The 27,510-nt window shown below is 45.5% G+C and overlaps 2 protein-coding genes across 2 annotated transcripts in view; one reads left to right on the top strand and one right to left on the bottom strand.

The window, feature by feature from the left end:
* Window positions 1–3,297: 3,297 nt before the first annotated feature.
* LOC119392771 (uncharacterized) lies at window positions 3,298–11,714 on the top strand. Its single transcript, XM_037659728.2, has 4 exons — window positions 3,298–3,500; window positions 4,920–5,003; window positions 6,475–6,585; window positions 11,621–11,714. The coding sequence occupies exons 1-4, from the start codon at window positions 3,392–3,394 to the stop codon at window positions 11,701–11,703; spliced, it is 387 nt and encodes a 128-aa protein (XP_037515656.1). The 5' UTR covers window positions 3,298–3,391; the 3' UTR covers window positions 11,704–11,714.
* A 2,780-nt stretch (window positions 11,715–14,494) lies between these two features.
* LOC119393307 (isatin hydrolase) overlaps window positions 14,495–27,510 on the bottom strand; it is a 32,351-nt gene continuing 19,335 nt past the window's right edge. The window contains exons 2-3 of the mRNA XM_037660250.2: window positions 23,471–23,721; window positions 14,495–16,889 (exon numbers count right to left, since the gene is read on the bottom strand). Coding sequence (XP_037516178.2) covers window positions 16,271–16,889; window positions 23,471–23,721 — 870 coding nt within the window. The 3' untranslated portion in view covers window positions 14,495–16,270. The remainder of the gene's footprint in view (window positions 16,890–23,470; window positions 23,722–27,510) is intronic.

Genomic DNA, 27,510 nt, shown 5'->3' with positions numbered 1-27,510 from the left:
GCACGTTTGCTGCTCTCTGCGAAGTCTTGCGCAGGTTTTCTTGCGCCACCTGTCGGAGAAGTATTGAGTAGTGCATAGACCGACTCTCTCGCACAGTTTGCTATGGGACCAGGTGCAACTAGCGAGTGCGAAACAACGATTGAGCTTAATATCGCGTGTGTTTGCGCATTTAGCACTCAGAACGAGAGCTGTGAATTGCTCTCCGCTAGTCGGACGCGCCACCGAGCCGTCGTGAAGTGCTTGCTGGATCACTCGCCTGAACGACGGCGAAAACGGCAGCAGACGAGAGCCCTCCGCACACTACGAAGAAACTCCGCAAAAGACGCACTGTTGCGTTGTGAATTGCCACGGACGTAAAAGACTGAATAACAACGTTCAGTTTTACCGATTTCCATAGTTGTCGTACGAAGAAGAAAGGCGAGAGCGCTGGATACGGGCCGTTGCGAGCGTGTTGGGTAAACGAAATACCCGCGTTCTCCACAGCCGGTGGCATGAATGTGTGGCTCTGCTGTTGTTTTGCGTAGCCCTGGGCCCCTGATGCAAAACCGTGGTAACCTTGACTATGAAGCTCAGCAGAGGCTCTGACCGCGGTGCTTGTCGTGTAACACGAAGTGAGCAGCTAGAGGCAGACTGGAGACGCGTGATACGCACACCGCGACGAGTTGGTCGTCACAACACAGCATCGCGGACGTACGTATGTTTTGTAGGCTCAGAGTTCTCGTTCTAACTAGCTATAGCACCACGTGCGTCATACAAGTAAATCGCAGAATGTTGGTCGTGACCCCCTTCAGGTTTGTTTCGCCCGTGTCCTCCGCGGTTGCCGTAGCTATCTCGGAGGCCACGGTTTTGCCTTTGGTTGTACCCCACGAAAGTGAACACGCACGTATCCCCATTTGCAGTACATACAAACGGAAGACGACCATCAAGAGACCATTTGAGGATGCGTAATAAAACACTCCAATGCACTGGAAGCGAGAGATGAATTAAGGGAGAATGCAACTGAAAAGGCGAAAATCGCCGGAGCCATTCGCCCCTGATGAACCGAGTATTGTACCACTGATCGTAAGATGCATAGCTAAGTAAATTGATCGTGTATGTAGGTACATTATCGCTGTGGCATACGTATATACCCGATTGTAACGCATTTAGGCTCTAGAGAACGGATGTCGGAGGGCTTGCCTCGAACTCGGTGTCGTGTGATGCTCGCTTGTACTTGCGAGTTGCAGCGCGCGGGAATAACTAAAACTTATTTTGCATTGTACTCGCAGTTCGCTTTGATCAGCTTCCTTTGTTTCTGAAGCGTGGATTGGCGGAAGAAGCTTTCCAGGTCCTTGATTTTCAGGAAACCGCGCCTCGACACCAACGAAAAAGGAGGGTTATATTGCGGCCTATGCACATTCGCTTGCGGGCGGCTCTCTTTGCACTACCCAGTTAGTGCCAGGGCTACGATGAGGGCGCTGGTGGCGGTGTTTTTCGCAGCGCCGCCTGGGCAGAGTCTGACGTCTATGTGATTGTCAGGCACGACGGAGCGGGCGATTCCGGAATGTTATTTTCTTATTTGGGAACATCCTCCCGTGAGACAACAGCGTTTAGTTGTAGAAATAGGGGCTAGTGGAAGGAATGCGCAATTCTTAAATCCGTGAGGCCACGCGCTCCCGTGTTGCAACTTCATATTGATCGCGGCTGTACATTATCATGGTTTGGGATGGTGGATGGTTTGATAAGGCTGTGCTATTATGATCGGGTGGCGGCTCACGCCACCTAGCCGTTACTAGTTATATGCATTGTACCTATCGGAGGTCTAAATTTCACCCCTGCCTTGATTTTAGCCACAGGAGGGAGCGCGCCTAGCGCCCACAAGCCAACCTCCTCTGAAGCCGCAACCTCCTCGTGTTTATGTCACAATTCCCACGATGCTCCTCTTTCATGTTCTCTTTTGCTGGGCTCATGGGAAAAAACAAAACAAAAATGGACGAGCGCGCGCGCCTAGCGTCCACAAGCCAACCTCCTCCCCCCTCGTGCTCCATGCTCTGGTGAGGAAGAGGGGGTGAGGAAAGTAAGGAGTAAGGGGAGAGTAAAGCATGCATAGCCATGTGCACTACAGTATAGCAAGGGCGAGGAGTGAAGTGAGTTTGAGGATTAGGTAAAGGAGGAGGTGAGGGTAAAGCATAGTATAGTACACTGTAGCATAGTCATGTGTAATACAGTATAGAAAGGGAGGATGAGGAGAAGTGATGGGAGGGTGAGGAGAAGGGAAGGAAAAGGGAAGTGAGGGTGAGGAGGAGTGACGTGAGGAGGGAAAGGAGGAGGGAATGCGCCACTTCATCCCAAATGCAGGTTTCCTTTCCCGCCATCCATGGAGGCCGTGCAGACTACACATTTGGAACGCCAGCGCTTGCTTGCCCGTGAACGCGAGCGTCTCTGAAGGACAGGCGAATCACTGCTCCGCACTTCCTACAGCTTTCATGCTGAGTGCGACTGCACACATTTTTCCTCCATAAGTTTAGCCACCAGTCAGATAACCACCATTTGGTTATTTGGTGCCTTGACCCAATGCTTCTAAAAATTCAGCCCCGTTGCTCTGAACTGGAGTGTGAAGCTAGAAAGGCGTCAGGTGTTCCACCGCTTCCTCCTCCTCTCCAGAAGCACCGCACAACTTGTCTATCCTTTGGTACTTGGCTCGCGGTATGTCTTAGTCCGCAATACTCCCGTCCTGGCGAAGGCCAGACCCCCGGTGTAAGGTTTAATTTACACCGTGGATCCGGCCTTCGCCATGATGTATTTATTTCCAACATCTCGGCCTAACCCCGGCCGAGACGTTGGAAATAAGTACATCGATTTTCGTGCGTTCGTTCACTTCATGTGTATGTATGTATGTATGTATGTATGTATGTATGTATGTATGTATGTATGTATGTATGTATGTATGTATGTATGTATGTATGTATGTATGTATGTATGTATGTATGTATGTATGTATGTATGTATGTATGTATGCATGCATGTATGTATGTATGTATGTATGTATGTATGTATGTATGTATGTATGTATGTATGTATGTATGTATGTATGTATGTATGTATTGCCTTCTGTGTGCACGAAAAAGCCCTGCATTCTGCACTGTCATGTTCTCAGTGCCCTTATTTTTCTAATTACCGCTGAAGCCACGTGTGGTTACTAAGCGGCCCTCCAAAGGCCAGCTGAAACCACAGCGAATTTACATCGAGCCCGTGAAACGGGTCGTGTTGATTCAGGCGAGCTTGAGGAGATAGCGACGGAGCCGCAGAAATGGAACTATGAGGTCAGATACGGCTTTTCGCGAAACGTTAATTTCGAAGGAGTTTCCCAGTGCGGGTTGCGGAGACGTGGCGGTCTGGCCTCTCGTCATCGATGGCACCGAGGAAGGAGGCCAGAGTCTCGCGCACGGCCGCAGCCCTTTGTGCAGTCTTCGTTATATCCGTATGTACTGAGAAAGGGTCCGCGAGACCTTTGCACGCACGTAAGTTAATCGCGCGGCATGTATTCTAAATTTATATGGGCTGAATTATACGTATCGCCAACGTCTGGTTCACTGATTCGTTTAGCGTCCGCAACTTGAAGCAACTCTGTGAGATCTTGTTATGACTTGGAGTTAAATTCACGAATGTGTATACTTCATCTCCACTGCAATGGTCAAAAATGCAGAATGTGCAGATTTTGTAGGTATGAACTCTCAGAAAAAATCGAATATTTGGGGAGTATTTTTGCCACGGAACAATAACTGTCATCTGGCTTGCTCGCGTTTCCTTACTTGAAAACTTGGCTTTTGCCACTTTCCTATCAAGAATGCTATCACGCTGAAAGCGCCTTCGTGACCGGGGAGTGCCGGCCGGCATCATGGTGATAACGCAAGGAACGCTTGCGGGGTAGATGACGATTATAGTTGCGTGGCAGAAATACTCCCCAAATACTCGATTTTTTTCTTAGAGTGCACGCTCGACAATCGTGACTGCACCGTCCCCTTTCAAAAAGCAAACTTATTGAGCCTTGGTTCCAGCCGACGTCAGAGTTCCTGTGAAATGATCGGTGTGTTCCCTGCTATAGAACGTTTTCTCATCTGTTCCCCCGCCTCGTCGAGCTGCACTGTTTCGCCATAATGAACATAAAACAACTTAGCCTAGCCCAGGAAACTTAAATAAAGTTTTCTCATTAACAACACTAAATATTGCGCGCTTTTTATTTTTCCTTTTCGTGCCTGTGCGGTATAATTATTTCCGTATCTTATTTTATTTTTTCTTATCTTCTGTACTTTTCCACCGGTGTGGAATTTAGCCAACCGGGCACAATTACTCTAGAAAGCTCCGGATTACTTTTTTACTTACTTGGCTTATCTAACGTAGATCAAATGCCCAAACGCCGGAGTCCTAGCACTGTACCACAGCTGGAGTGAGGGCGCAGTGGCCGGGCATCGAACCCTCGACCGGACATGCTGAGAAGCATGACGTTATAACCGCTGAGCCACTGTGAGGGGTGAATCAAATACGTTTTTCATAGCACACCCGCTCAGGCTCCTTACTTCCGCGTTTTCTCATGTATAACCGCAGGCCCGTAGTACGTGTTCATATATTATAAATAGCCGTCGTGTTAGCTTTAATTGCACAGACAAACATGGTCGACAGGACAACGTTTCTGTGTGTGCCCGCAAAATCGTGGAAATATCATGTGTGGCCATCCACTAAAGCTACCACGGCGTGTAGTTGAGGTTACAAGCAATCTCTGTATAGTGAGCACAATGGCAATAAAAATGGCACAGAACTCGTCATACGTTGTGGCATCAGAGTTATGCAGTGAAAGATCCGCTGGGCAGCAAGTTGTTTTTCACACATTGCTAGAAGCATCATGTGAAGCCTAAATTGGTCCCTGCTTATTGTCAACGCAGACGTCGCTGAGCATAGCCACCGGCACAAGCGACAGCTAAACGGCCTGTTCTCCAGCGTGTTAGATGGAGTCAAGAACCTTGTGAGTAAGTGCCATTTCTTGCCTGGAACTCTTGCTTCTGTGACATGCGACCCGTTAGGGGGAAAAAAAACTGTACGATGACGTATGTTCATAATGCCTTAAATGTAAATATCAGCTATATGACATTTGATGTAAACATATTAATTAACTCGTCATTCTTGATATGCGTAACGTTCGCTTAAAGGCGTATGTGGCTTAATAAGCGTTTAGCGCACTTTCGATTGAAATTGGCGTGTTATGTAATACGCATTGACATCATTCGCGTTATCTGCAGCAACACTCGTAATTGCATGGCTTTAATCCACGCGGACTTCGGGCTGTATGCGGTGCACCGCAACGCAGTTGTTATCTCGCAGCCTTCAGGGTTTCATGTATGCCTTTATATACCAAAATGTCGTCTTTCTGCTGCTGTATGGGTGGCACGGCCCAGTCAGGCATTGTTTGCCTTAATATTAGCCGTGTCCCCTTGGACAATCCAGTGTTGTTCTAAAGAAAGAAAGAAAGAAAGAAAGAAAGAAAGAAAGAAAGAAAGAAAGAAAGAAAGAAAGAAAGAAAGAAAGAAAGAAAGATACCGGCAAGGCCATAAACCGCAAAAGATCTGTTCGATGTCAGGTAACGTGCATTTGGATACTATGCGTCAAAAGAAAGGCCATTTACCCCATTTATCGCGAAAAATCTGTGACGTAGACCCCTTTATGGTTTTCAATGTCGTGTATGCCAAGAATGGAAAACCTTTCACAACACGCGGCTTCGAAGGGAAATGTTAGTTTTATCTCGGAGCGGGAACGCAAAGAGGACACACGTGAGAGTAACGCGAATGTGCCACCAAAACCACAGGACAGTCCCGGTTCTACGTGCAAGTGAGTGCCTTTTAATATTACGCAGCCGGCCTGTGGCATTTCCATCGTCAGACATGAGTTGCAGGGATGTTTACCTTTCATCAATGGCCTTTGCTTTCTAAGCCTCCCTTGACTGAAGGTTCGCCAAAGCTATAACTACGAGGATACAGAAACACGCTGGAGCACGAGGAGCAAGCAGGCATTACTCTGTATCCATGTACAGAGTAATGTGTGCGAATTGTATAGCCGCTAGACTCGGGCTCCCCGAGCGAGGCAGCCTGGTGTACTTCGGGGGCTTTCATATTGTATTTCTATACTATGCCCGTGGTGATAAAATTTATTGCGTACAATTAAAAAAAATCTTGCGCTTATTTCGGTCGACATAATGACATAATGTTCGTAAATTATTGTAAAGTATTAATTCTATTATGTTAATAATAGCTATTGGATTCGTAGACCGAATCGAAAAGGACAATATTCGATTTGATATTCGAATTTCTCAAACATTCGCACACCTCTATGACAATATTATATGCCTGCCTGTCGGTTACGAAATCGTGCACTTGTGCTAGCGTGAATACGCTGTCGCTAGCCACTGTCGGGTAACGCTGCTGCGAAAAATGGCCTCTTGCGCAGATACCGGAACGAGCATCGCCGGGCTTGGCACAGGCATGCTCAACTTGGGAGGCGATGAAGGCATCGGCGGTGTCGTCAGCGGAATGCTAAACCTTCTCTCGATTGGATCTGGTACGTGTTTGACAATGGTGCTTATTTGGCCATCAAGTACCTATGAAAAGCTGAACCATATCACCTATAACTAGACAGTTTCTTGAACACGTATGTTGATGCTTCAGCACCCTGTGCTAATCTAAGGGCCGCGAACCAACGATACACGCCGGGGGCGTAGGCAGAAATATTTTTCGGTGGGGAGGGGGGGGTCCTCCATGATCTGAAGTGGGGGCAGGGCAGGCAGATGTGGTCGAGTGCCATCTTGTGCTTTGTATGCTATGGCAAAAAAAAATTTTGGGGTATGGCTCGGGCCCGGTGTGCCCCCCCTGGCTACGCCGCTGATACACGCTAATGAAAATGGAGCGTTGTAGATTCACTAAAGAGAAAAACGATTTTTCTCGTATTAGTAAATTACTCTTTCACAATGTCAAAATCACCACGCTCGCCACGAGAAGACACTATAACTCGTCATCAAGGCAAACTGAAGTCCCGTCGGCCGCAAAAGTAAGTGAGAAAACGAGCGAAAACAAAATGCGGGTGGCGACGCCACCTTGAAATTCCCTCGCCAATCACCGTGACGTCATTTTTTGACGACGTCTACTACGGCCTACGTAGTTCCTAATCGGTAAAACTGAAGTACCGTCTGCCGCAAAAGTTTTCGGGATCTCCAGCGCGTGGCGGAACGACGGAAAACTAGAATGCCCCGATGCGCGCGTGGGCATCAAGGCACCCTACGGAAAACTAAAACTTTAACTAAAACTGAATTGCTGCACCACCTACCGTCACACGTCTAGGTGTTGAGGCTATCGACTATGGCCTCCACGATCAGTTCCGGCAACGGTGCGTTGGGGACCTGATCGCGGAGGCCACGGCTGATAGCCTCAATACCACGGCGTGTGATAGTAGGTGGTGCAGCAATGCAGTTTTCCGTTTCCGTCGCTCTGCAGATCCCGCAGAGGTTTGCGGCCGACAGTACATTGTCCTCTGAGGGTGCCAGAGACTACCGTACCAATTTTCAATGAATTTCGTTGAGCCAATGTCGCCCAAATACGAAAAATTCACTTTGAAATCCATAACGCCACGCGCGAGGATTTTCTCCTTTATTGATTTCTCCTTTATTAATACGCTTAAGACGGTGAAATTAACGACATTAGTGTTATCAGAGTACATTTTATCAATCTGAACCGGTTGATTGTTTTACTTTAGTGTCCCTTTAAGCAAAAGTAATTGCATCATAATTTCGAAGAGCTCTTCTAATTCCTGAATGATGGCGAGTACTCCGTGCCGATCCATAGTGGCACGCGTTCCACTGGGTCTACGAAGACTTTAAGATGGAGTTAAACGTGATAGGTATGCTTACTATCAAGTAGTCACTTTTTGGAAAGGGTTTTCAAGCATCCCAGTAGTACTCATGTTGTAATAACGTGTACACTCGCCGCCACCATGAAGTCGTATATTCTGTGCTAATCACACCTCAGCCACAGAATTTATCCTAGCTTTGCGGAAACCCCCTTGTCTTAGGATCCAATGTTAGGCAACGTGCATGGCAACGTGCCCCCTAATATCCGTATATTAAGGACAAGTCTGTCCTATCATTGAATGTACCAGCCCGTGCTGTATGAATAAGCTCAGATGCTTTCGAAGGCCTTGTCACTCTGAAGCTGTTATACACGAGAGATCGAACTGTATAAGCTGTCGTCACGCGTCAAGCACTCCCACTTCTAAGTTTATGCTACCAGGAGGAAGGTTCCAGAACGTACCGCTAAGGCTCTCCAAGAGTATGGTGATGAACGACGCGTGATTACCCTCGAACATTTCTGTGTCATTGTGCATCGCGTGCTAGCCAACGTAGCGAAAGCATAGCTGAAGGAAGAAATGTACCGATTTTCTCCATAGTTTCGGAATCGAATGTTCCGTGTGGCATTGAAATACCTATATACACACCCTTTCTCTTTGTTTCGGCTCCGAGTGCTTACGCTTGACACAACGCTGTAGGTTTGGACAGCGAGGGCTCAGTTTCTAGTATATATGGTGCTGTGGGATGACAGAAATGTGGGCAAATTGGCGCCCTAACAATACTTTTGTAGCGAAACAAAACGCAGACGAAACATAGTACGTTTAGTTGTACCTTTTGTCTACATTTTGCAGCGATTCCCAAGCATTATTATGACCGGTGCACAAGAATTATCACGAGATTGCAAAACATCTAAAAGCCTTAGCGTCCGAATACTTGTAGATAACAATGCAATTTACCTGTGAACATAAACCGTGTGTAAACGTGACAAGATCCATGCTATAGTTTGTTCAAAAGTGTGCCATGAAGCGAGTTTCAGTAAACGTGGCGCATAGACTGAATTATAACTATGCGTGGAGTGCGCAAAAGCGGGAGCCAGAGCTGCATGCAATCCCGCACAAAAATACGCGCGTGCGAACACAGCCAATAGCCGAGAAAACTTGCGCTGGCAAATCGAAGGCGTCGATTTGATGTCTAACACTAATCGACGGTTTCACGCTAACGATCATTCTATGTCTATACGTCATCTGTAAGCTTTTTACAGGAGTTTCGTTTTCACAAAAATCGTCGATTCACATCAGCTTGAAGGCGTCGACTTGAATAACTACGAGAAGGATAAGACGAAGCACGGTTCTGCATCAGAACTGCTGGTCGTCCAGGAGCAGTACGTTGGAGTGGTAAAAACCAATGGGTCATAAAGGAAGAACTTTTAGCCGGCACTCTGCACTAATATTATAATTATGGTTAAGAAGCATTGTTGCAGCGTCAAAACCGTAAACGAAGGAAGGCCTCGATACGACATATGCCTTGCGTCAATCATTTTAGCAGTACTTTTTGTTCTGATGGCATTACTTTTTTTTTCCCACGAGGAAATATTATCGTTGTAGATAAGATAAGCAGCCTACGTGCCTTTAGGAAGCCACATGTGGTTCGCTCAACCCGTGCGCACACTTGCAGAACAACACATTCACATGAAATATGGCCAGTAACTTTGTGACAAGGCGCTGTTGGTCTGACTTACCGGAACACTGAGACCTTGGCGTTGAAGCTGTGATGACGAGCTGGTCGTATCCTGGAGGATGCAGTCATACTGTCGATCACGCACAGAACAGTTTGGTGTTGGTTATGCGATCTGCTCGTCGCGAAAACCTTCACTCACGCAGTCTTCTGTCAGCAAACACTTTGGAAGCACACACGATGCATTACACTGGTTTGGCCCATCACTGCTTGAAGAACAGAAGTAGTAGTTTTGCAAACTTGGACGCATTAGCGGCCCGCATTAAAGCTCTCGGCAAGCTTTTTCCACAAGAAGCAGGGACGCCCAGGCGAACATTTAAACGGATACAATTAGCGAAAACCCTTGCTTTTTTCCTTTGTCGTGTCCGAGGCATTTTAAGCGCTTTAGAGCACCGGCGTGGTGACCGTATGGTCTTTGACAGAATGAGTAACTTTCCTTCGCTTCCCGTTCGTGGCGCGTGCGCAGTCTTGGCTGAGGTTGTCTGCGTGCAGCGCCGCCGACACGCGAGACATGCATGCCGTCAAGCCGGCGGGACTCGCATGACTGTGCAAAAAATATCTTCATAGCAGATGGAAAGAGCGATCCAAAGTTTTTCAGCGAGCAGTGAAGCCTCGCATGACTCAGCAGGTTTTTCTCACGTAGGCGAAAGCGAAGTGTAATAGAAACCGTGACAGGGGCGCCGCAGAGCTCGATTCTTGAGACGCGTTTTTAATCGACGCAGAAATGGTCACGTTGCGCAGAATTTATTGGTATACGACGCTGCGAAAAACACCGTCAGCGACACCGCAAAAACACCGCAAACAATAGGCAGTTTTAGAATAGCGTACGCTAAGTTAGCGTTAGCGTTTGCGGCCCGCTATTTCCGTCACTTAACGGGAGCCCGCAAGCGGTTAGCGTATGACGCATGCGCAGTTGCGCGAAACGCCAACGCAAAGCTTTGCGTACGCTATTCTAAAACTGCCTAATAACCGAAATAATCATTTGCTACGAGCCAGATTTTGTCGTGTGGACGTCTGTGCTAACCTGTAGTTATGTAACAGGTCGACCACATCTAAGGTGAACACCTCATTAGCATTCAAGCCGACAAAAATAGAACGTTTTTTCCACTTTGAGAGGGAGCTGTACGTTATGTGACGCGTAATCGAGGTTGTCGATAAACATGATAATTTTCCAAATTGTGTGTTAAGCATCCGTTGCTATATGAGGTCCTGAATACTAACAAGGTATCCACTTCAGATGTGGACTACACATCTGTACCTCCTTTGTCACCACTGCCTACAATTTTCGTGTAGCTTCGACGGCGCTTGTCTGTTGGTTGATCCGCCGATACCCCTTCCCTGCTTTCGTGGTCGTGCAGGCTTTTCTCGTCGTGACAGAGAACTCTTACTAATGTTATGGGCTAGCGCTGTGTTCATACAACAACATGGGGACAATCCGTGGTGTGCGTCTTGTGGGTTCCTTTGAGACACTCGAAGGACACCTCGTGTTAAAGTGTCCCGCTTCGCTTAGGCAGCGTACCTTGCTACTAATGTAGACCGCTATAGGACTACTTTGCAAGACTCACGAGGATTGCCTATTTTCCAGCGGGTCTGTTTCTCGACACGACCAGGCTCATCGCGCAATACTAACTTCTTCTTCACAAAACTGACTTGGCCACCCTTTGGTGGAGCATTTTTTTCAAGCTGATCGACAGAGCGCGCAAGATGGCAAAGGCCACAGGGGCCCTGGACTGAGGGCTCCACCTTCGCCGGGAGAATTTCTTTGCACCAATAAAGTTTTTCATTCATTCATTCTCGTTCCTACTTCACTTTTGTTTGTGTTTGCTGTCATTTGTATACATCTTCCTCTCTTCATGTCCTCTTTCTATTATCTCCTCCCGAAAGAGTAGACAGACGCTGTGCCCATCTCGGCAGCAGTTGTCAGCCTGTTTCCTCCCTGTATTTCCTCTTCGTCATTTTATGTATTTTTATGTTTACATATCAAATTGTCACCATTTTTTTTTGCGTTTGTGCTGATTCCAGAAATCTTCACGGGAATTCTTGGCACCTTGCTGAACGGCGACCTCCTGGGTGGACTGTTGCCTTTCTTTGGCGGCCAGGGATAATGCCCGAATGCACCAGTAAAACGTTCGACGGTACTCTTGTGTTTTGTCGTTCATTATATTATTCATTATTATGGCGCATTGCAATTTGCCTGCCGTTCCTTAGTGCGGAAATGCGTTGCAAGCAACGCAGTATAAATATTTGAGCGCATGCCCATTGCCCAAATCGCGGCGCGGGTGGATCAATATCTTGGGACTTGACTATCGGTAATTATTAATAATCAATCAATCAATCAATCAATCAATCAATCAATCAATCAATCAATCAATCAATCAATCAATCAATCAATCAATCAATCAATCATTTATTTAACGTGCCCAGGAACAACCGTGAGGTCTTTGTGCAGGCGCACGCAAAAATAAAATCAATAAAAATAAACAATACAATACAGACAGTCTTCAGAAATAAAAAGAGCAAAAACATGTAGACAAAGAGAAATGAACACTAAAGGGGAGGAGTAAAATAAGACAATATGAGAAATATTGAAGGGGAATAAAAAATTAGATTGCACACATACAACTATGCGGAAAGACGGAGAAGGGAAGACTTTGTACACTGTGCCATACTATGTCAAAACAGTGCAAAGCTCGGATAAAAACAGTGATTGTGGACTATGAAAAACGTCAAGATCAAGAAAATTAATATTATAAAGACTTTGTATTCTGTGAACGGTAGAGTGTTGGAAGAAGCAGGCGGGTACATGAAACGGTCTGTTCTCTCTGGTTAACTTACGCGGAATTCGAAAAATAACACAATTGAGAAGTACAGGGCAGGATATGAAACCGTGGACTAGCTTGTAGAGAAATAAGAGATCAGAACGATTTCGTCGGCAGTGATAATGACTCAGCAGTATTTGAACGAGATCCAGAGTCATTTTTAGCAAAGCGATGGTTATATATGCTGAGAAATTTTTTCTGGACTCGTTCAATGGTGTTACCGCTGGATTGAGCAATGCCATTCCATATCACGGACGCATACTCAAGTTGCGGAAGACATATTGCCGTGTACAATTTGTGTAGGGCCGTGGGAGACCTGAATTCTCGAAATATTCTACAAACACATCCGAGAGAACGAAGGCCCCGCATAGCAGCACGCTTAACGTGAGAAGAAAAGTTTAACGCGCTGTCAACAACAACACCAAGATCACTGATTTCATAAACCTTGCATAACGGCACAGAATTGACAAAGTATTGAAATGACACGCTAGATGTTTTGCGAGTGATAGACATGAATTTTGTCTTTGCGGTATTTAGAGAAAGGTTATTGCCGTTGCACCATTCGGAAAAAGAACACAAATCTGACTGCAACAGATTTGTGTTAATAATAATAATAATAATAATAATAATAATAATAATAATAATAATAATAATAATAATAATAATAATAATAATAATAATAATAATAATAATAATAATAATCAATCAATCAATCAATCAATCAATCATTTATTTAACGTGCCCAGGAACAACCGTGAGGTCTTTGTGCAGGCGCACGCAAAAATAAAATCAATAAAAATAAACAATACAATACAGACAGTCTTCAGAAATAAAAAGAGCAAAAACACGTAGACAAAGAGAAATGAACACTAAAGGGGAGGAGTAAAATAAGACAATATGAGAAATATTGAAGGGGAATAAAAAATTAGATTGCACATATACAACTATGCGGAAAGACGGAGAAGGGAAGACTTTGTACACTGTGCCATACTATGTCAAAACAGTGCAAAGCTCGGATAAAAACAGTGATTGTGGACTATGAAAAACGTCAAGATCAAGAAAATTAATATTATAAAGACTTTGTATTCTGTGAACGGTAGAGTGTTGGAAGAAGCAGGCGGGTACATGAAACGGTCTGTTCTCTCTGGTTAACTTACGCGGAATTCGAAAATTAACACAATTGAGAAGTACAGGGCAGGATATGAAACCGTGGACTAGCTTGTAGAGAAATAAGAGATCAGAACGATTTCGTCGGCAGTGAAGTGATGGCAGTGATAATGACTCAGCAGTATTTGAACGAGATCCAGAGTCATTTTTAGCAAAGCGATGGTTATATATGCTGAGGAATTTTTTCTGGACTCGTTCAATGGTGTTACCGCTGGATTGAGCAATGCCATTCCATATCACGGACGCATACTCAAGTTGCGGAAGACATATTGCCGTGTACAATTTGTGTAGGGCCATGGGAGACCTGAATTCTCGAGATATTCTACAAACACATCCGAGAGAACGAAGGCCCCGCATAGCAGCACGCTTAACGTGAGAAGAAAAGTTTAACGCGCTGTCAACAACAACACCAAGATCACTGATTTCATAAACCTTGCATAACGGCACAGAATTGACAAAGTATTGAAATGACACGCTAGATGTCAATAATAATAATAATAATAATAATAATAAAGTCAAATGATTATTAAATCACTCAGGGATATCTTCTAAGCCTTTGTACTAGCGCACTAACAAAGTAATACACAAGACACAACGTACAAAAAAAAAAGACAGCTAGAACACTGTGTGGTGATATTTGTATTAATGCTATGGAAAAGTGTATGGAGCAGAGTACCTCATTTAAATAGCTAACCAAACCAGCCTGAGTTCAAATATTTTAACACAGGCTGGTTTGGTTAGTTAAATTCTGCCTTTATTTTTGCGGAGTACTCTTTAGCTATATAGAACAATACTTAGTAATATCTTACCACTCATTTCCCTAGATGACTTACCTGAGACATTAGCCTACTGCGTCCTCTAAACGTCAAGTGCTAATCATGCATGTATCGTGTAATGAAGGAGTAGGCAGTAGAAGTGCTAAATGGTCATTGGTCTTTATTTACAAACAAACGAAGCACAGAACAAGTGAATTGAGTTTGCTTCTCAACTCGGCTGATGCTGCATGAATGGCCCAAGCACATACGTAGTGACATCACCCAGCAACATCACACACAATAACTGTAACATCATGCACAGAAGGAAGCACGAAAACACACACAGACACCACAAAATCAAAGAGGCGAACAAGCTACTGTCATGCGTACGTCCGTTTCTTTCATTTTTGTGCATGTTTTGTGCGTTTTTAGCGTCATCTTGCTACGTCATGTATGTAACATCTTGGCCCACAGGAAGTCTTCTTAACCTTAACATTGTTTTCGTTGTAAATGAGGAGCAATATTCGCAATGGACAACTTGCTGCAGAATTTTCAACATAACCATTGCGACCAATATACTTCAACCGGTCATCGCACTCGAGAAATTCCTGAAAAGGAAACTGAAAACGCGACAGCAAAATGTTTTCTTAAAATTATGTGAATGTGGATGCATTTTGTTTTTGGTGGTTAAAATGTTCACACAAGCGTTATTTTGCGTGCGTGCCCTCGAAAGAATGTCTGACAGTGAGATTTACATTGTAATGGGGGACGACCAGTATACCGTGAAGCGGTCTCTCCAACTGAACTGCTTGTTCCTCTTGAGCGAAATAAATAGCGAAATATATGTTCAAAATGGTTCTTACTGATTGCTTCAGGCTTCAGTGCCGTGTTCTGAACAGTATAGGTAATGTGAAGGCGTGCAGTGCTAAAATCGCGCACACTTGAAATGCACACGATGATGTGATTTATATGATCTTCATTTCAAGGTGTAAAGTCACACAAACATCGAGCCTCCGTACCAAAAAGTGGCGACCAAACTTCCCAGAAAACGCATGGTATATAGTACAAGCGATGTGTAGCTAACAACGTTGTAGGCAGCTATGCCTATAGGTGCAGGCCAATGTCTAGCAACTAAGCTCCTCGATTTATGTTGCTACATGGAAAATATTGGGCTAATTCTAGCTGCGAAAAAAGAAAGAAAGAAAGAAAACAAGTCGCGACTGAGGACGAAAGGGGATTGAAAAGCGTTGCGCCAAGATGTTATAAGCGAAATAAAGCTGTATGGTACTGTAGCATTTAAACATTTCGGGCTGTTAACTACAAGTCAGAATAATCGTTTACGGTGTCACCTTCGTTTTACGTAGACGCCAATAAACGACCTAGGTCCAGTACTCTTCCTTTTTCAAAGCACTACACGTTGCTGAGAATTTATCATACCTTAAAAGAAAGAAAATGACGAGAAAAGAAATATAACGTGCAAAAGACAACGGCATTTTTGAGAAAGTGCTCAGCTGCTTATCTGAACGTTTCTAAATTTCAGCAGTACTTGTGTAAGAATTCAGTTTTGGTTGGCTCACAATGTCTCGCTGCAAGCTGCGAGCCGGCACAGGGTGGCTTGATTCGCACTGAACAGTGCCGTAAGAAGTCAATAGTTGCAGTCCACAAGATTGCAGCTGTGGCCTATTCTATCGTCTGCCTAGCACCGAAATTACTGAAAGCGCGAACATCTTATGACCTCAATAGAAATGCTTCACTGAATGCTGCGAATGCAAAGCTCGCAATCTTGCGCGGTTGAGACCACATCGATTCTGGAAAGCGCAGGAAATCGTGGCAGGCCTTCATCTCAAATATGCCAGTTCGTTTTGGCATAAAGCGCCACTTTAGCGCCACAACTCGTTGGAATAAATGTCCAGAACACCCGCTATCGTGTATCAGGGCACCACAGCTAATATTCGCACGGGAGCGGCTCCGGCTCCTCGTATCTTCATAGGAAAGACGAACAGCGTCGAGCCGACGGACGGCAGTTCCTGGAGGTTAGCCACGTTCACTAGTCCGTAGATGTTGGCCGCGAGCAAGATGTGCTGGGCTCCGAGATCCTTGGAGATGCCGTAGTCCAGTGACGGGGCGTCGATGCCGACGCCGTACACTTTCCGCTTGGACACGAGCCACGTGGCCGTGTCCGGGTGTATGCCCGGGTGGTGAGGCCTCGAGTCGAACGGCAGGTACGAGAAGGTCCCGTTGGTGCCGGCCGCTGGGTGTCCGTGGTACTTGTACCAGGAGGGCCAGTAGCGGGACCAGCCGGTGCGCACGAAGAGCACGCATCCCTGCGGCAGCCGTCCGTGGATGTCCTCCCAGCGCATGACGTCGGTGATGCGCAGCCGGTAATCGCGGCTGCGCAGAACTTGGATGCTGATGTCGATGACCGCGCCGGGCACCACGAGCCGGTTGAGTGGCAGGTCGGTCACGGACCAGCGGCCCTTGAGCAGGTGCCGAGGCGCGATCACGTGCGTGCCGCCTTGCGTCGAAGAGCAGAAGTTTTCCTCCTGGTACCTGAAGGAAGCGTGCGAAGAAAGAAGTGAAGAACTTCAAGAAGAAGAAAAGAACAACGCGTTTCTGCTAAATACGTTCAGTTCCGACACAGTGCGCATGAAGGCTCAGTTGCAGCGAGATAATGGAGTTAATTTTCCTCTTTGTCGGCTGTTTCGCATTTTTTCCGTTTCTAAAGTGCTTTGACGCTCAAGACAGCAGAAGTGCATTAAGATAATGCACAAACATTTCGTACTATTTATGACCACAGCTGTGAGGAGTACTAACGTGCGTACGTGTGTGTTACCGGCATTTTATTGCATGAACACAACAGCCACCTAGTGGGAAAAAAAAAGTCAGTTATTACGTAGCTATACTGGAGTGCGACTTTTATGTGGTCCATAAATGAGCAGATAGAGATAAACGCACCCAAGGATGGTCTAAGGAAGCTCACCAGGATCCCGTTCTGCTTGCTGCCCTGGCATACTTTACTGCATCGGAAGTGCCGCTATAAGTAGGAAGTCAACCACAAGTGTAAGGCGTCGCGAATTATTGCGTTTTGCTTCGAGCACACAGCGTGCATCGGCCGCCAGTGCTTCGAGAGAAATAATTCCACGTGCAATTACGGGCGTGCTACGTGCTCTGCTCATCAAGCCGATTTTGTTTTCCTCCTTAGGCCTTAAAAAAACGACTTTCCCAACTTCTTGTCGCGCTGTGCGTCGTGTGTTCTAGTTCGGTGCATCGTTGCGTTGCAAGTCCTGAGAGCGTGACTGGGTGTGTCTATACCTGGGAACATTAGGACCCAGTACCAGGTTCTTAATTATGCATAACATGACCCTTCGAGCAAATGGTATACATATAAATGATGCCTGTCATTTTAATTATGAAAGGGAAGATTATAAAATCGCCTGCACACATTCGGGTGTTTTTAAAGTGTATCTGGGTTCCAGAATGCTCCAAAAGGAGTGTCGTTGCGTTTAGAAGACGGAATATCCAGCAAACACACACTGTGCATATAAATCGACATACCTTTACATGAGCGAGAACCTAGCCCTTCATAGCTCCTAACATGGTCAGAAAGACAAGATGCTTGTGACACCAAGCGACTGCTTGTCTTTCTTTCTTCTTTTTTAGTTAATGCAGCGCAGCTGTAGCTCTTGCAGTTCTGTGTGCAATTAGTGAGACGCCGAAACGGCGTAACATAGGTGCTACGGAATTCGCCTTGCGGGAAAGTGGCCGAATGAGCCACCTTTAATTCTCACCATCGCATTACGGACGCGGCCCCCTTTTCATTCATCCCTCCTGCTCCCTCTGGCTTCCGCAGTTCCTGTACCACACGCCCCGGGTTACTTTGACCCGTCATCTGCGTAATCACTGTAATTTGTTCCCTCAAGGACATAGATATCGAGGCGTTATAGTGCGCGCACATGTATGCGTGCAGGTGCAAGTGCGCGCGGGAATTTCTGAAATGGGAGCACTCGGGAATACCAGAAGTACTACATCGCGTCCTGCTTCCTAGGCGCACGCATTTGAAAACGAAAGTAGGAGGAAGTAAGCGTGAGTTATGGTATTACATCTATTTAACGTTATCTTTCTAGAATTACTCTGGCGAACAAACAAACAAACAAACAAACAAACAAACAAACAAACAAACAAACAAACAAACAAACAAACAACTACCTAAAACATTACGGGCTCTTCTGCGCTGCACTAAACAACTGCGTGTGTTTGATAATAAATAATATCTGGGGTTTAACGTCCCAAAACCACGATATGATTATAAGAGACGCCGTAGTGGAGGGCTCCGGAAATTTCGACCACCTGGGGTTCTTTAACGTGCACCTAAATCTAAGTACACGGGCCTCAAACATTTTCGCCTCCATCGGAAATGCAGCCGCCGCGGCCGGGATTCGATCCCGCGACTTTCGGGTCAGCAGTCGAGTGCCATAACCACTAGACCACCGTGGCGGGGCTGCGTGTGTTTGAGTTCTTGAATTCTAATTGCACTTTGTTTTCTAATAAACATTAACGCTTACATATACGGTCATACTGGAAGTAAATAAATTGTAATCCTTCAATTCAGGAAAAGATCTGCGCGAATCTAACCGTGTTGTTTTCAAATATAGGTGCCAGAAAGATGCAAGCGGTGGCATATACACCATTGCATAAAGAACGGTCGGGCTAAAGTCATCCAGACGCGATTCAGGCGAAAATTCCTCAATAGTCAAGACCTTGGCAAATTATGTATGAGCCAAGCACGGCGACGAGCGCAACAATGGACAAGAACCCGCACTGACACCTCCATCAACAGCAATCGCGTCCAAAAACACCTTGGCCTGGAGATCACTTGCACTGACGAGGCCGGTTACGGACTTCAGCGCAAGCTAATTAATAATGCTGCTGGCCCTATTGGGATGACGCGCGCGCATCGGGAAGAACAATAGATGGCGCAGCATACCTTGCACATGTGGAATAAACACTTGGTAGAAAGAAAAAACGAAATAAAAAAGTTGAGTGTTTGTTCGCGTCCCGTGTCGTTGCGGGTTTCAACGTGCACCACACACGCAGCTCCTTTGTTTCTGAGTCAATGTACACTTGTACCACGCCTTCCTTGAGAACCGTGCCCACAGGCTGCTTTCACGCCTAAGGGTAGGTCGCGGTTAATTGCCTCGTTCCTGGAATGCGCCCGTCGTTGCCCCTAATGTTCGCCGCAGGTTTTGTACGAGGCGCCGTTTATCAACTTTCATTGAACGAGAGTTGGCCCTTTGGTCATGGCGCAAGGGCGCTCCGTTTTTGCAGTTCTTTTGAAGGGCTGCTTAGCACATAGCCATAGAATTGGCTTTACGTATGCCGCAGCTATACTATATACCTTTACAAGTTGAATCAGAAGGTGCGTTCTAATTTCCTTAAGCTTGAGAAAGCAGAGACAGTTAAGCGATCTTCTCTATTATTGCTTTAGCTCACTGGATGCCGTATGCAACATCAGTTGCGCTTCTGGATGAATAAAACTCTGTTTTGCCTCCTGAGCACTCACCATGAAAGAGGAATGTAGAATACACTACTTTAGCAGGGGTTTCGTGAGAAATGTGGCTAACTTCGATAAGTGTGGCCTTGTGGTGCATTGCCCAGAACTAATACATGCGCACTTTGTGTGTCATACAGTATATAGGTTTTACCATGCAGAAATGTACCTACATGGCAGGGAGCCTGGAACGTAGAAAGCGTATGTATTATTCCATTAAACGTTTCCTCTCGAGGTTTCATAGCTCTGCTTAAACTGAACATATGTTTTCCAGCAGCGACGCAGCGTGATAGAGGTCTTCTGAAGCACAGAGGCAAGTGATCCGCATCACTTGTTCGATTTACTTGATTCCTCTCTGCCAGAGTCTATTTCTGGTGCATGGAAGAGACCAAAATAGGCATGAGTTGCTTGGAGAAACGAGCTCCCGGATCTATACGACATCGAATGCAGTGGCGGGAAAACGAGAGGCTGAGAAACGCTCAGTGCAGGCAATGACGCTCGCGATGATGCCCTATACGATGACAATGATCTGTATAAAGGCAGTCGCGCGCATTCACTGCATCGACGTGACTGCGGTTTAGGCGCGGAAGGAGTGCACGCGTTTCGAGCTTCCTAGTGCACTCAAACTGTCGAAGCCTCCGTGGCTTTTCAAGCCTCGGCGTTGAGCTAGGTAGAACAAGAATGGGCGGTTGTTCTTTTTCTCGCGGAGTCTCTCAATCGTTGCCTTGACCTCGTCCAGCTTTCGCCCTTAGCCTCGTCTATGCCTTCCCCTTTCTCTTCCTCCTCATCCAAAGAAGGTTCTCGCTTTTCGTTCTCGCAAATCGGGACCGCGATTCGAGGAGCATCCGAAGATCTTTTGTTTTGCTCGCGCGCACCGCCTCAGAGATCGACTCGCACGCGCGAATACTCACGCAGCTATAACGCATCGCGGGGGATTCAGACTGCGAAACACCGTTCCGCTCGATGCATCCAGGAAGCCCGGCGTTTAACTGTCCACGGGCGACCGAGTAGTTTGAAAGGAAAATTATATACATTTTGTTTTCTCCTACGAAAAGAAAGGAAAGAAAGCTCCGCGCCGCGCAGCGTGAGCGAAGACCCACCCTCGTGAAGCGAAGTTTCCAAAAGCACTTCGCTTCATATGCAGCTGTTTTCGACGCGTCCACCCGAGAAATGCTGGCTTCTAGGCGTGACCTACTGAACCCTCCTTTTTACGAGACTGTCTCAATGTTTCCTCAATACTAAGCTATCGTTATTTTTTTCCACTCCCTATAGGTTCAGGATCCGTGGAGACAGCCCCCCCCCCTCCCCCACCACTTCTGAAACCACAAAAGGCACTATAGCGCGGAGAGTGCTCCTCCTTAAAAACATGATGAAACACTACTTGTCCAGGAGATAACATCGTATTGATGAAGACAATAAATGATTTAAGTAAGCGCCTCTGCGGATTCAAAACTGCAAACCGCTGAGCGGATGGGTGAAGACGGAAGTCGGCGGGCTCCTTATCTTCCATTCTATACGGCCTGGAAAACTAGGCGTGAAACTGCGAGTGTAGGAAGCGTTCACCGGACTGAAATAGGAGATACTTTTTTTTTAAGGAAAGCGTTTTACAGGTGTCGTCGTCTTCCAAAAGTGCGCGGAACTTCCTATAACGCGCGCTGTAAACTGGAGCTCGCTCGAAGGTCAATAGAAAAATGAAGAAAAGAAACTCGAGCGTCGCATCTTGCTGCACTCGGGACTGCGATCTCCCGGAACACTCGGCAGCTCTATCTTTCCTCGACCGCAGAAATACGCGATACTTCGTCTGGCTCATGAAAGCTGGTTCACGCGTCTCTTTTCCTGCGTTTGGTGATATGGGCGTGTGCACTTAAAATTTCCACTCGCGAGGAAGCTCAGGTCTTCGGTATGCGGTAAGCTTCCGAGATAGAAAGACAGAGAGAGAGAGAATGGAAGACACGAAGCTTTACCTGGGCGGCGCCCGTTCTTCTACCCAGAACTGGGGAAGGGGAAAGAGGAGGAAAATAATAAGAGATGAGTCCTCTGTCGCAGACGGTAAATCAACCTGCCGTAGCCTTCAGAAAATGTATCAGTACTTTTGTGCAGTTCTGTATATAGCTGCGACGCGCGTGACCGAGCTCCCAAGATCTTGTTCAAGGTGAAGGTTATTTTGTAAAGCACGGAAAATATCGCGTCTTTCACTTATTAAGGGCGGGAAGTAGCACAAGAGGTGCTCTATACAGTCTGTGAAAAAAAAAAAGAGTACCTATTACTCTTTTTGGGGAGTCCGGACTTGCCACATATATAACTCTATTTAAAGATACACGTTAACTTCCTTTCAGAGATCACTATACTCTCTTCGGAGAGTCGCGGGAGGTGCGACTCCCCAAAGAGAGTTAACGTGTATCTTTAAAGAGAGTTATATATGTGGCAAGTCAGGAGTCACGAAAAGGAGTAAAATGTATTTTTTCCCCTTAGAGTGTAGTCTCCTCGAGAACACAGGCGTTACACCTCGTTGCTGTCGGATTTTCCAATCATAAACGAATACGCATTGACGAATACAATTTCTAGACGTGCACCGACTAGGCATACAAATCCCCGACATAAACGACTACAAAGTGAAGCAGGCGTTCTTATAAAAAAATGCCGTGGCACCCTGAAACTTCAAAGCATACACGCAAGGGGAAGACGCACGTTGTCTAGACATTCATGCTCTTACAGGTGCTTGTCTAAGGTCATATTCAGTGGTCACATGTAATTACCATCTTTCGATAATAGAATAGCGGGTGTGTTACATATTTCGTGTTGAATAAAAAGCACAGGTGGAATTAGCCAGGTAACAGTGCAATTGTGAATCGAGCTTCCTTCTCTTTAAAGATGCGGTTGTAGTTTGTTTCTCAAATGTACTCCTCACGACTTACCGTCTCTTGTCAGTCTGTTTTGTTAGTGCATTTGCTTTCATTGCGTAATATTTTGCACAGCATGACCTTAGCTTTGGTTGTCTGCATCGCCAACTGAAGTGTTATACCACCGGAAGTGAGACGACACATTACTACGCTCTAAGAAATGGGGGGTGGGGGAATAAAAAAATCACATAGGGTCTCTAATCGCATGCTAAGATGAGATGACGGCGAAAGGGATTACGGCAGTCTTCCACAATTTTATTGCTTAGTGATAACATTTTTGTTCGCCTTGTTCTTGCTTAATCATCCACACTTTATTTTAATTTCGCTTGGTCATTCCCGCACTGTATTTTAATGATTTGCCATCATTTGCTTGCAGTTCACTTCTAGTTACTCCTAAGTACTTGCAATTACTTTCAAATCACTCTTAATTCAATTTGTCATTATTTAATCGACGTTCGGTTTCTCGTATGGCGTAATGAAATTTTCGGTACCCCTCGTGTTGTCGATGCCCAGGGTCACTTTTCCCGTTTGATGAGGCATTTCGCCTTAAGAAAACATACAAATCAAAGATAGGAAGACGGGAGACTAAGAGAAATGAAATGACGTCAGAGACTTAAGCATAAACAATCGAGACACGCAGCCACCACCGCTACGTTGCCGGTGCCAGCATGCGTATTCTTTACCGGACTCCGTGCTTGGTCTTTCGGTAGTGGACGTCCATCGAGAAGTTTGCCGACGGGGTCGGGTAGACGGTGTTCTTGTCGAACACGTATGACAGGTCGACCAGCTTGGGCCCCATGGACCGCGTCTGCTGGCATGTCGCCTGTCGCACGGACAGCGCGCACGCAGCCAGCACGAGCAAGGGACACGCCGCCGCCGACACGTTCGTCCGCAACCGCCGGTGCCGTGGGAGTGCGCCGGCTAGCAGCCGCCACTGTATAGGGAGATGAGAAAATAACGAAGAATGGAGACGTCAGATTGAGCAGTGACGCGGGTCTCGATAGATTGTTATGTCAGATAGCATTTCCCTACAAGTCACGAACAATATACGAGGGCGTTCCTGTTGCTTTTTTGTTTGTTTGTTTTACGTGCGTGCGCGTGGATTATTGTTCACCGCGCAGGTATTCTCAGGTTCTTGAACGCAATTCGCTTGTCAGGGAGTTGGGGTACTCGTGCCCCTTTTCCAAGAGCGGACTTATGGATCAGTGTAATAAGGGGCCCTGGGAACTTTATTGTTTTGCACTGGTTTACATTCTATGCAACGACGGCTAGAAAATACTTTGGCAGTCAGAATGAGCGAATGTGCTTGTGCATAGCATGGTTATAAAGGTCATATATAGCACATACAAACCCATTCAGAATCTAAACGTGATCTCACATACAGAAACAATTTTGAAGTAATATCGCTGTGCACCTTACGAGAAAATTGAGCTTAATTGACTGACATTCTTGGAAACTTTGAGGTTAGGGGCCTTCTGCAATAAAGTGCAGTTCTAATTAATAAAATAATGATTTATTATAAATTAGCAATCGATTAATATGACAATCGTTTAATTAAAGTTAATAAAACAATAATAAAGTTCAATGTGAATTGATTAATTTACTATTTATCTCATAATTACAACATTTCAATTAAGAACTACACATGACGCGCCCTATGCTTTCCTTTTCTTCATTATCTGTTTGTTTCATTAGGTTTTGTCTAACAAAAATACGAGCCCCTCGATACACACCCTTTCTTTCGTTCACGCACGCATTGTACAGGCGACTGTCAGGTCAGTCAGGTGTCAGTGCCATACATAAAACGCAGAGGCGAACGCTTCTCTTCCACAGGCACATCGACGTCATTTGTCACGGCGCAGAGGGTTCATTAAACTGTAAGCGCCGTAAAAACGGCCTCTGACGCCTTCTCCTAAACAGTCAGTGACGATTCGAGCGGCTTCTGCATCACGAGCGGTTCTTCTTGAAGCCGGGACCGGTTGTTCTTACACGACAGACCTCACAAAGGATGACGCAAACGCATGTCCACTCGCGATTTGTTATTCGCGACCCTGATGCAAATTTCATTGCACACAAAGGAGCAGTGTGTTTAATTCACGTAGCGACCCAAGCTCCTTCGTGATAGAATCGACGCTTGCGCTATGCGTTTTGCATTATAAACACTCGCTCGAGCATGCGGGACTGCTTGTCCTCGTATGGATAAACGTATATGCTCAACGCCATGCGTATGCGCGCGCTTGGACAAGCGTTATAGTATGTATCAGCGCAGCATGCGGTCACGTGGACGAAAGAAAAGTGATATGAAAGACAGGGATTGTAGGTACTTAGTCAGGACGCCGCCTCATTTCAAGAGGCGACCACGCTCTATTCGCTATAAGCTTCGTGCATCGCAGCTAGGAACTTAAAAACATATTACTGGCGCAAATAAAACACGGACAAAAAATTTACAGCATATCCACGGGTGAATGATGAAGAGCTTGGGCGAAGTTCCTGAAGCAATCATGGTTACACCGTGAAATGTTCAGTGGTTTCGCCCAGCAGTAATCAAAGCGATACGCCGCTTTGATTACTGCACCCCATCTAGCGTGCAGGGTGCCGCTGCTTTTTTTTCCTTTTTTTTTCTTTTCTTTCTTTTTTTTCACTCATATTGCACACATCTCTATGGGACAGCGCCATCTAGTATATCGTCACTCAACTGCAGTTTGCATGCATCTCTATGGCACAGCGCCATCTATTGAATGATACGGGAGACGCGACGGCGGGGGCACGCCGCATGGAGCAACGACCGACCAGGTGATGCTATAAGGAGCTTCGCCCCTAAAAAGATGCACACATGACGGTCGCTAGTATATATTTTCGCTAGCAATATGTTTTCAAGTCAAAACCAACTAGCCCAACTCTAAGCTTTAACTGTAGCAGCTAGAAGCATTATTTATTTATTTATTTATTTATTTATTTATTTATTTATTTATTTATTTATTTATACAAATACCTCATGGGTTTCAATGTCTGGAACATTGTGTGAGGGGGATTGGGTGGTGAAAGTAATAAGCAAGCACTAGGAAAGGGTACAAGACATAGCAAATTCAATAATAAAATATAAAAAAATGGATTAAAAAAGACATCGAAAGACAGGAGAACGCGCGAGGGCAATGACAAGATATATATATGTGAAAAAGAAACACACTCCATAAATATATTTTATATGAAAATAAAATGTACATGTAGAAAATATTAAACAGTGAAAACTAGTAGCATTACAGCAGTAAGTTAGAATGAATTCCTTTGATAAAGCACTTGCAGGCGGAAATCTGTGAGGAAAAAAGTAAAGTTAGTTCATTTCTAAAAATTATTGGCTCACGTATGTTGACAATGGTGTCAGGGAGCATTTTTATACCACGAGGTAGGGCAGAGTTTTTATATGCTAGCGTTCGGCCTGACAGACGTTGAAAGCACTTACTATTATTTAGACGGCTGGAAGAGCTTTGTGGTTTTTACAAGAGGCAGCGTGGTTTGACGGTTACTGTACATTGTTTTGTGTAGTAAGCAGATTAGATCAATATCCCTACGTGTCTGAAGGTGTGGAAGTGAAAGTGAATGTTTAATTTTTTGTCATACTGGATAGTATGTTTTAGTCATGGGCAATGAAGCGAGCTGTGCGATTCTGAACAGCTTCAATAGGTTTGATGAGGTAATCCTGGTGGGGAGACCAGATGGCTGATGCATATTCGGGCTGAGGGCGTATGAAAGTTTGGTAGGCGAGCTTGCGAGTAGCCGCAGGTGCGCTATGAAGATTACGTTTTTGATGCCCTAAAGTTTGCGATGCTTTTGCAGTTATTTTATCTATGTGCATGGACCACGATGGCTTAGGTGTGAAATGAATACCAAGATATTTGTAGCAAGTTGTAGCTAAGAGAGCGTCATTTTTAAGGGAATATGTAAACATGGAAATCGAGAGCTTTCGCCCAAACGTCATGGTTTTGCATTTGTTAGTGTTCAAACTCATAAGCGATTGATCACACCAATGCGTTACACGGTCGAGGTCATGTTGAAGCGCACTATGGTCACTGAATGTATGAATTTTTCTATACAGCACACAGTCGTCGTCCAAAAAATTTTATTTTCGGTGTTATTGGAGATTGCAAGTCGCTAATAAATATGAGAAATAATAGAGGGCCCAAGACACTCCCCCGTGGAACACCGGATGAAACGTCGGAAATGGGAGATCAAGTGCCATCGATGACTGTGAACTGTTTACGAAATGACAGGTAATTTCGGAGCCAGGAGACAGTTATGGAATCGATGTTAAGTGATGAAAGCTTTTCTATGAGGCGGGAGTATGTGCAAGAGTGCTGTCACAGAGAAGAAGAAAAGAAAAAGTCACAGTATGATTGCCAAAAAATATTGATAGTTTCCCGCTGTAGAGACACGGTGCTGGAGACATTTAATGGTGTCTTGATCTGCCAGTTGAAATTAAGCGTGTGGGTGCTGTGACGTTGCACTGTCTCTGAGCCCGCGTATACAAACTGCATTAAAGCACTTGAGAGTACACATTATTTGCACTGCTACCAGGATCAAGTCAGCGCATTTCATTGTAGTGTCTCCAGGATAAGGCCTGCATTTTCACAAATAACTTTTCACAAAAGATGGGAGGAACAGCCAAGAATAATCTGCGCATTTAGAAAGGCATACCCAATGGGAGCTCATCGATAATTTCGTGACT

This window comes from Rhipicephalus sanguineus, chromosome 5 (genome assembly GCF_013339695.2).
Source record: "Rhipicephalus sanguineus isolate Rsan-2018 chromosome 5, BIME_Rsan_1.4, whole genome shotgun sequence".
Lineage (NCBI taxonomy): Eukaryota > Metazoa > Arthropoda > Arachnida > Ixodida > Ixodidae > Rhipicephalus > Rhipicephalus sanguineus.
The sequence above is the reverse complement of the archived record's forward strand: the minus strand, read 5'-3'. Positions and strand labels throughout refer to the sequence as shown.

Bases quoted from the DNA above. Each gene is read 5' to 3' on its own strand.
- LOC119392771 (XM_037659728.2), top strand. From the start codon at position 3,392: ATGGCACCGAGGAAGGAGGCCAGAGTCTCGCGCACGGCCGCAGCCCTT. The intron at 3,501-4,919 runs GTAAGTTAATCG...TTGTCAACGCAG, and splicing joins CGCGAGACCTTTGCACGCAC to ACGTCGCTGAGCATAGCCAC. The intron at 6,586-11,620 runs GTACGTGTTTGA...TGCTGATTCCAG, and splicing joins CCTTCTCTCGATTGGATCTG to AAATCTTCACGGGAATTCTT.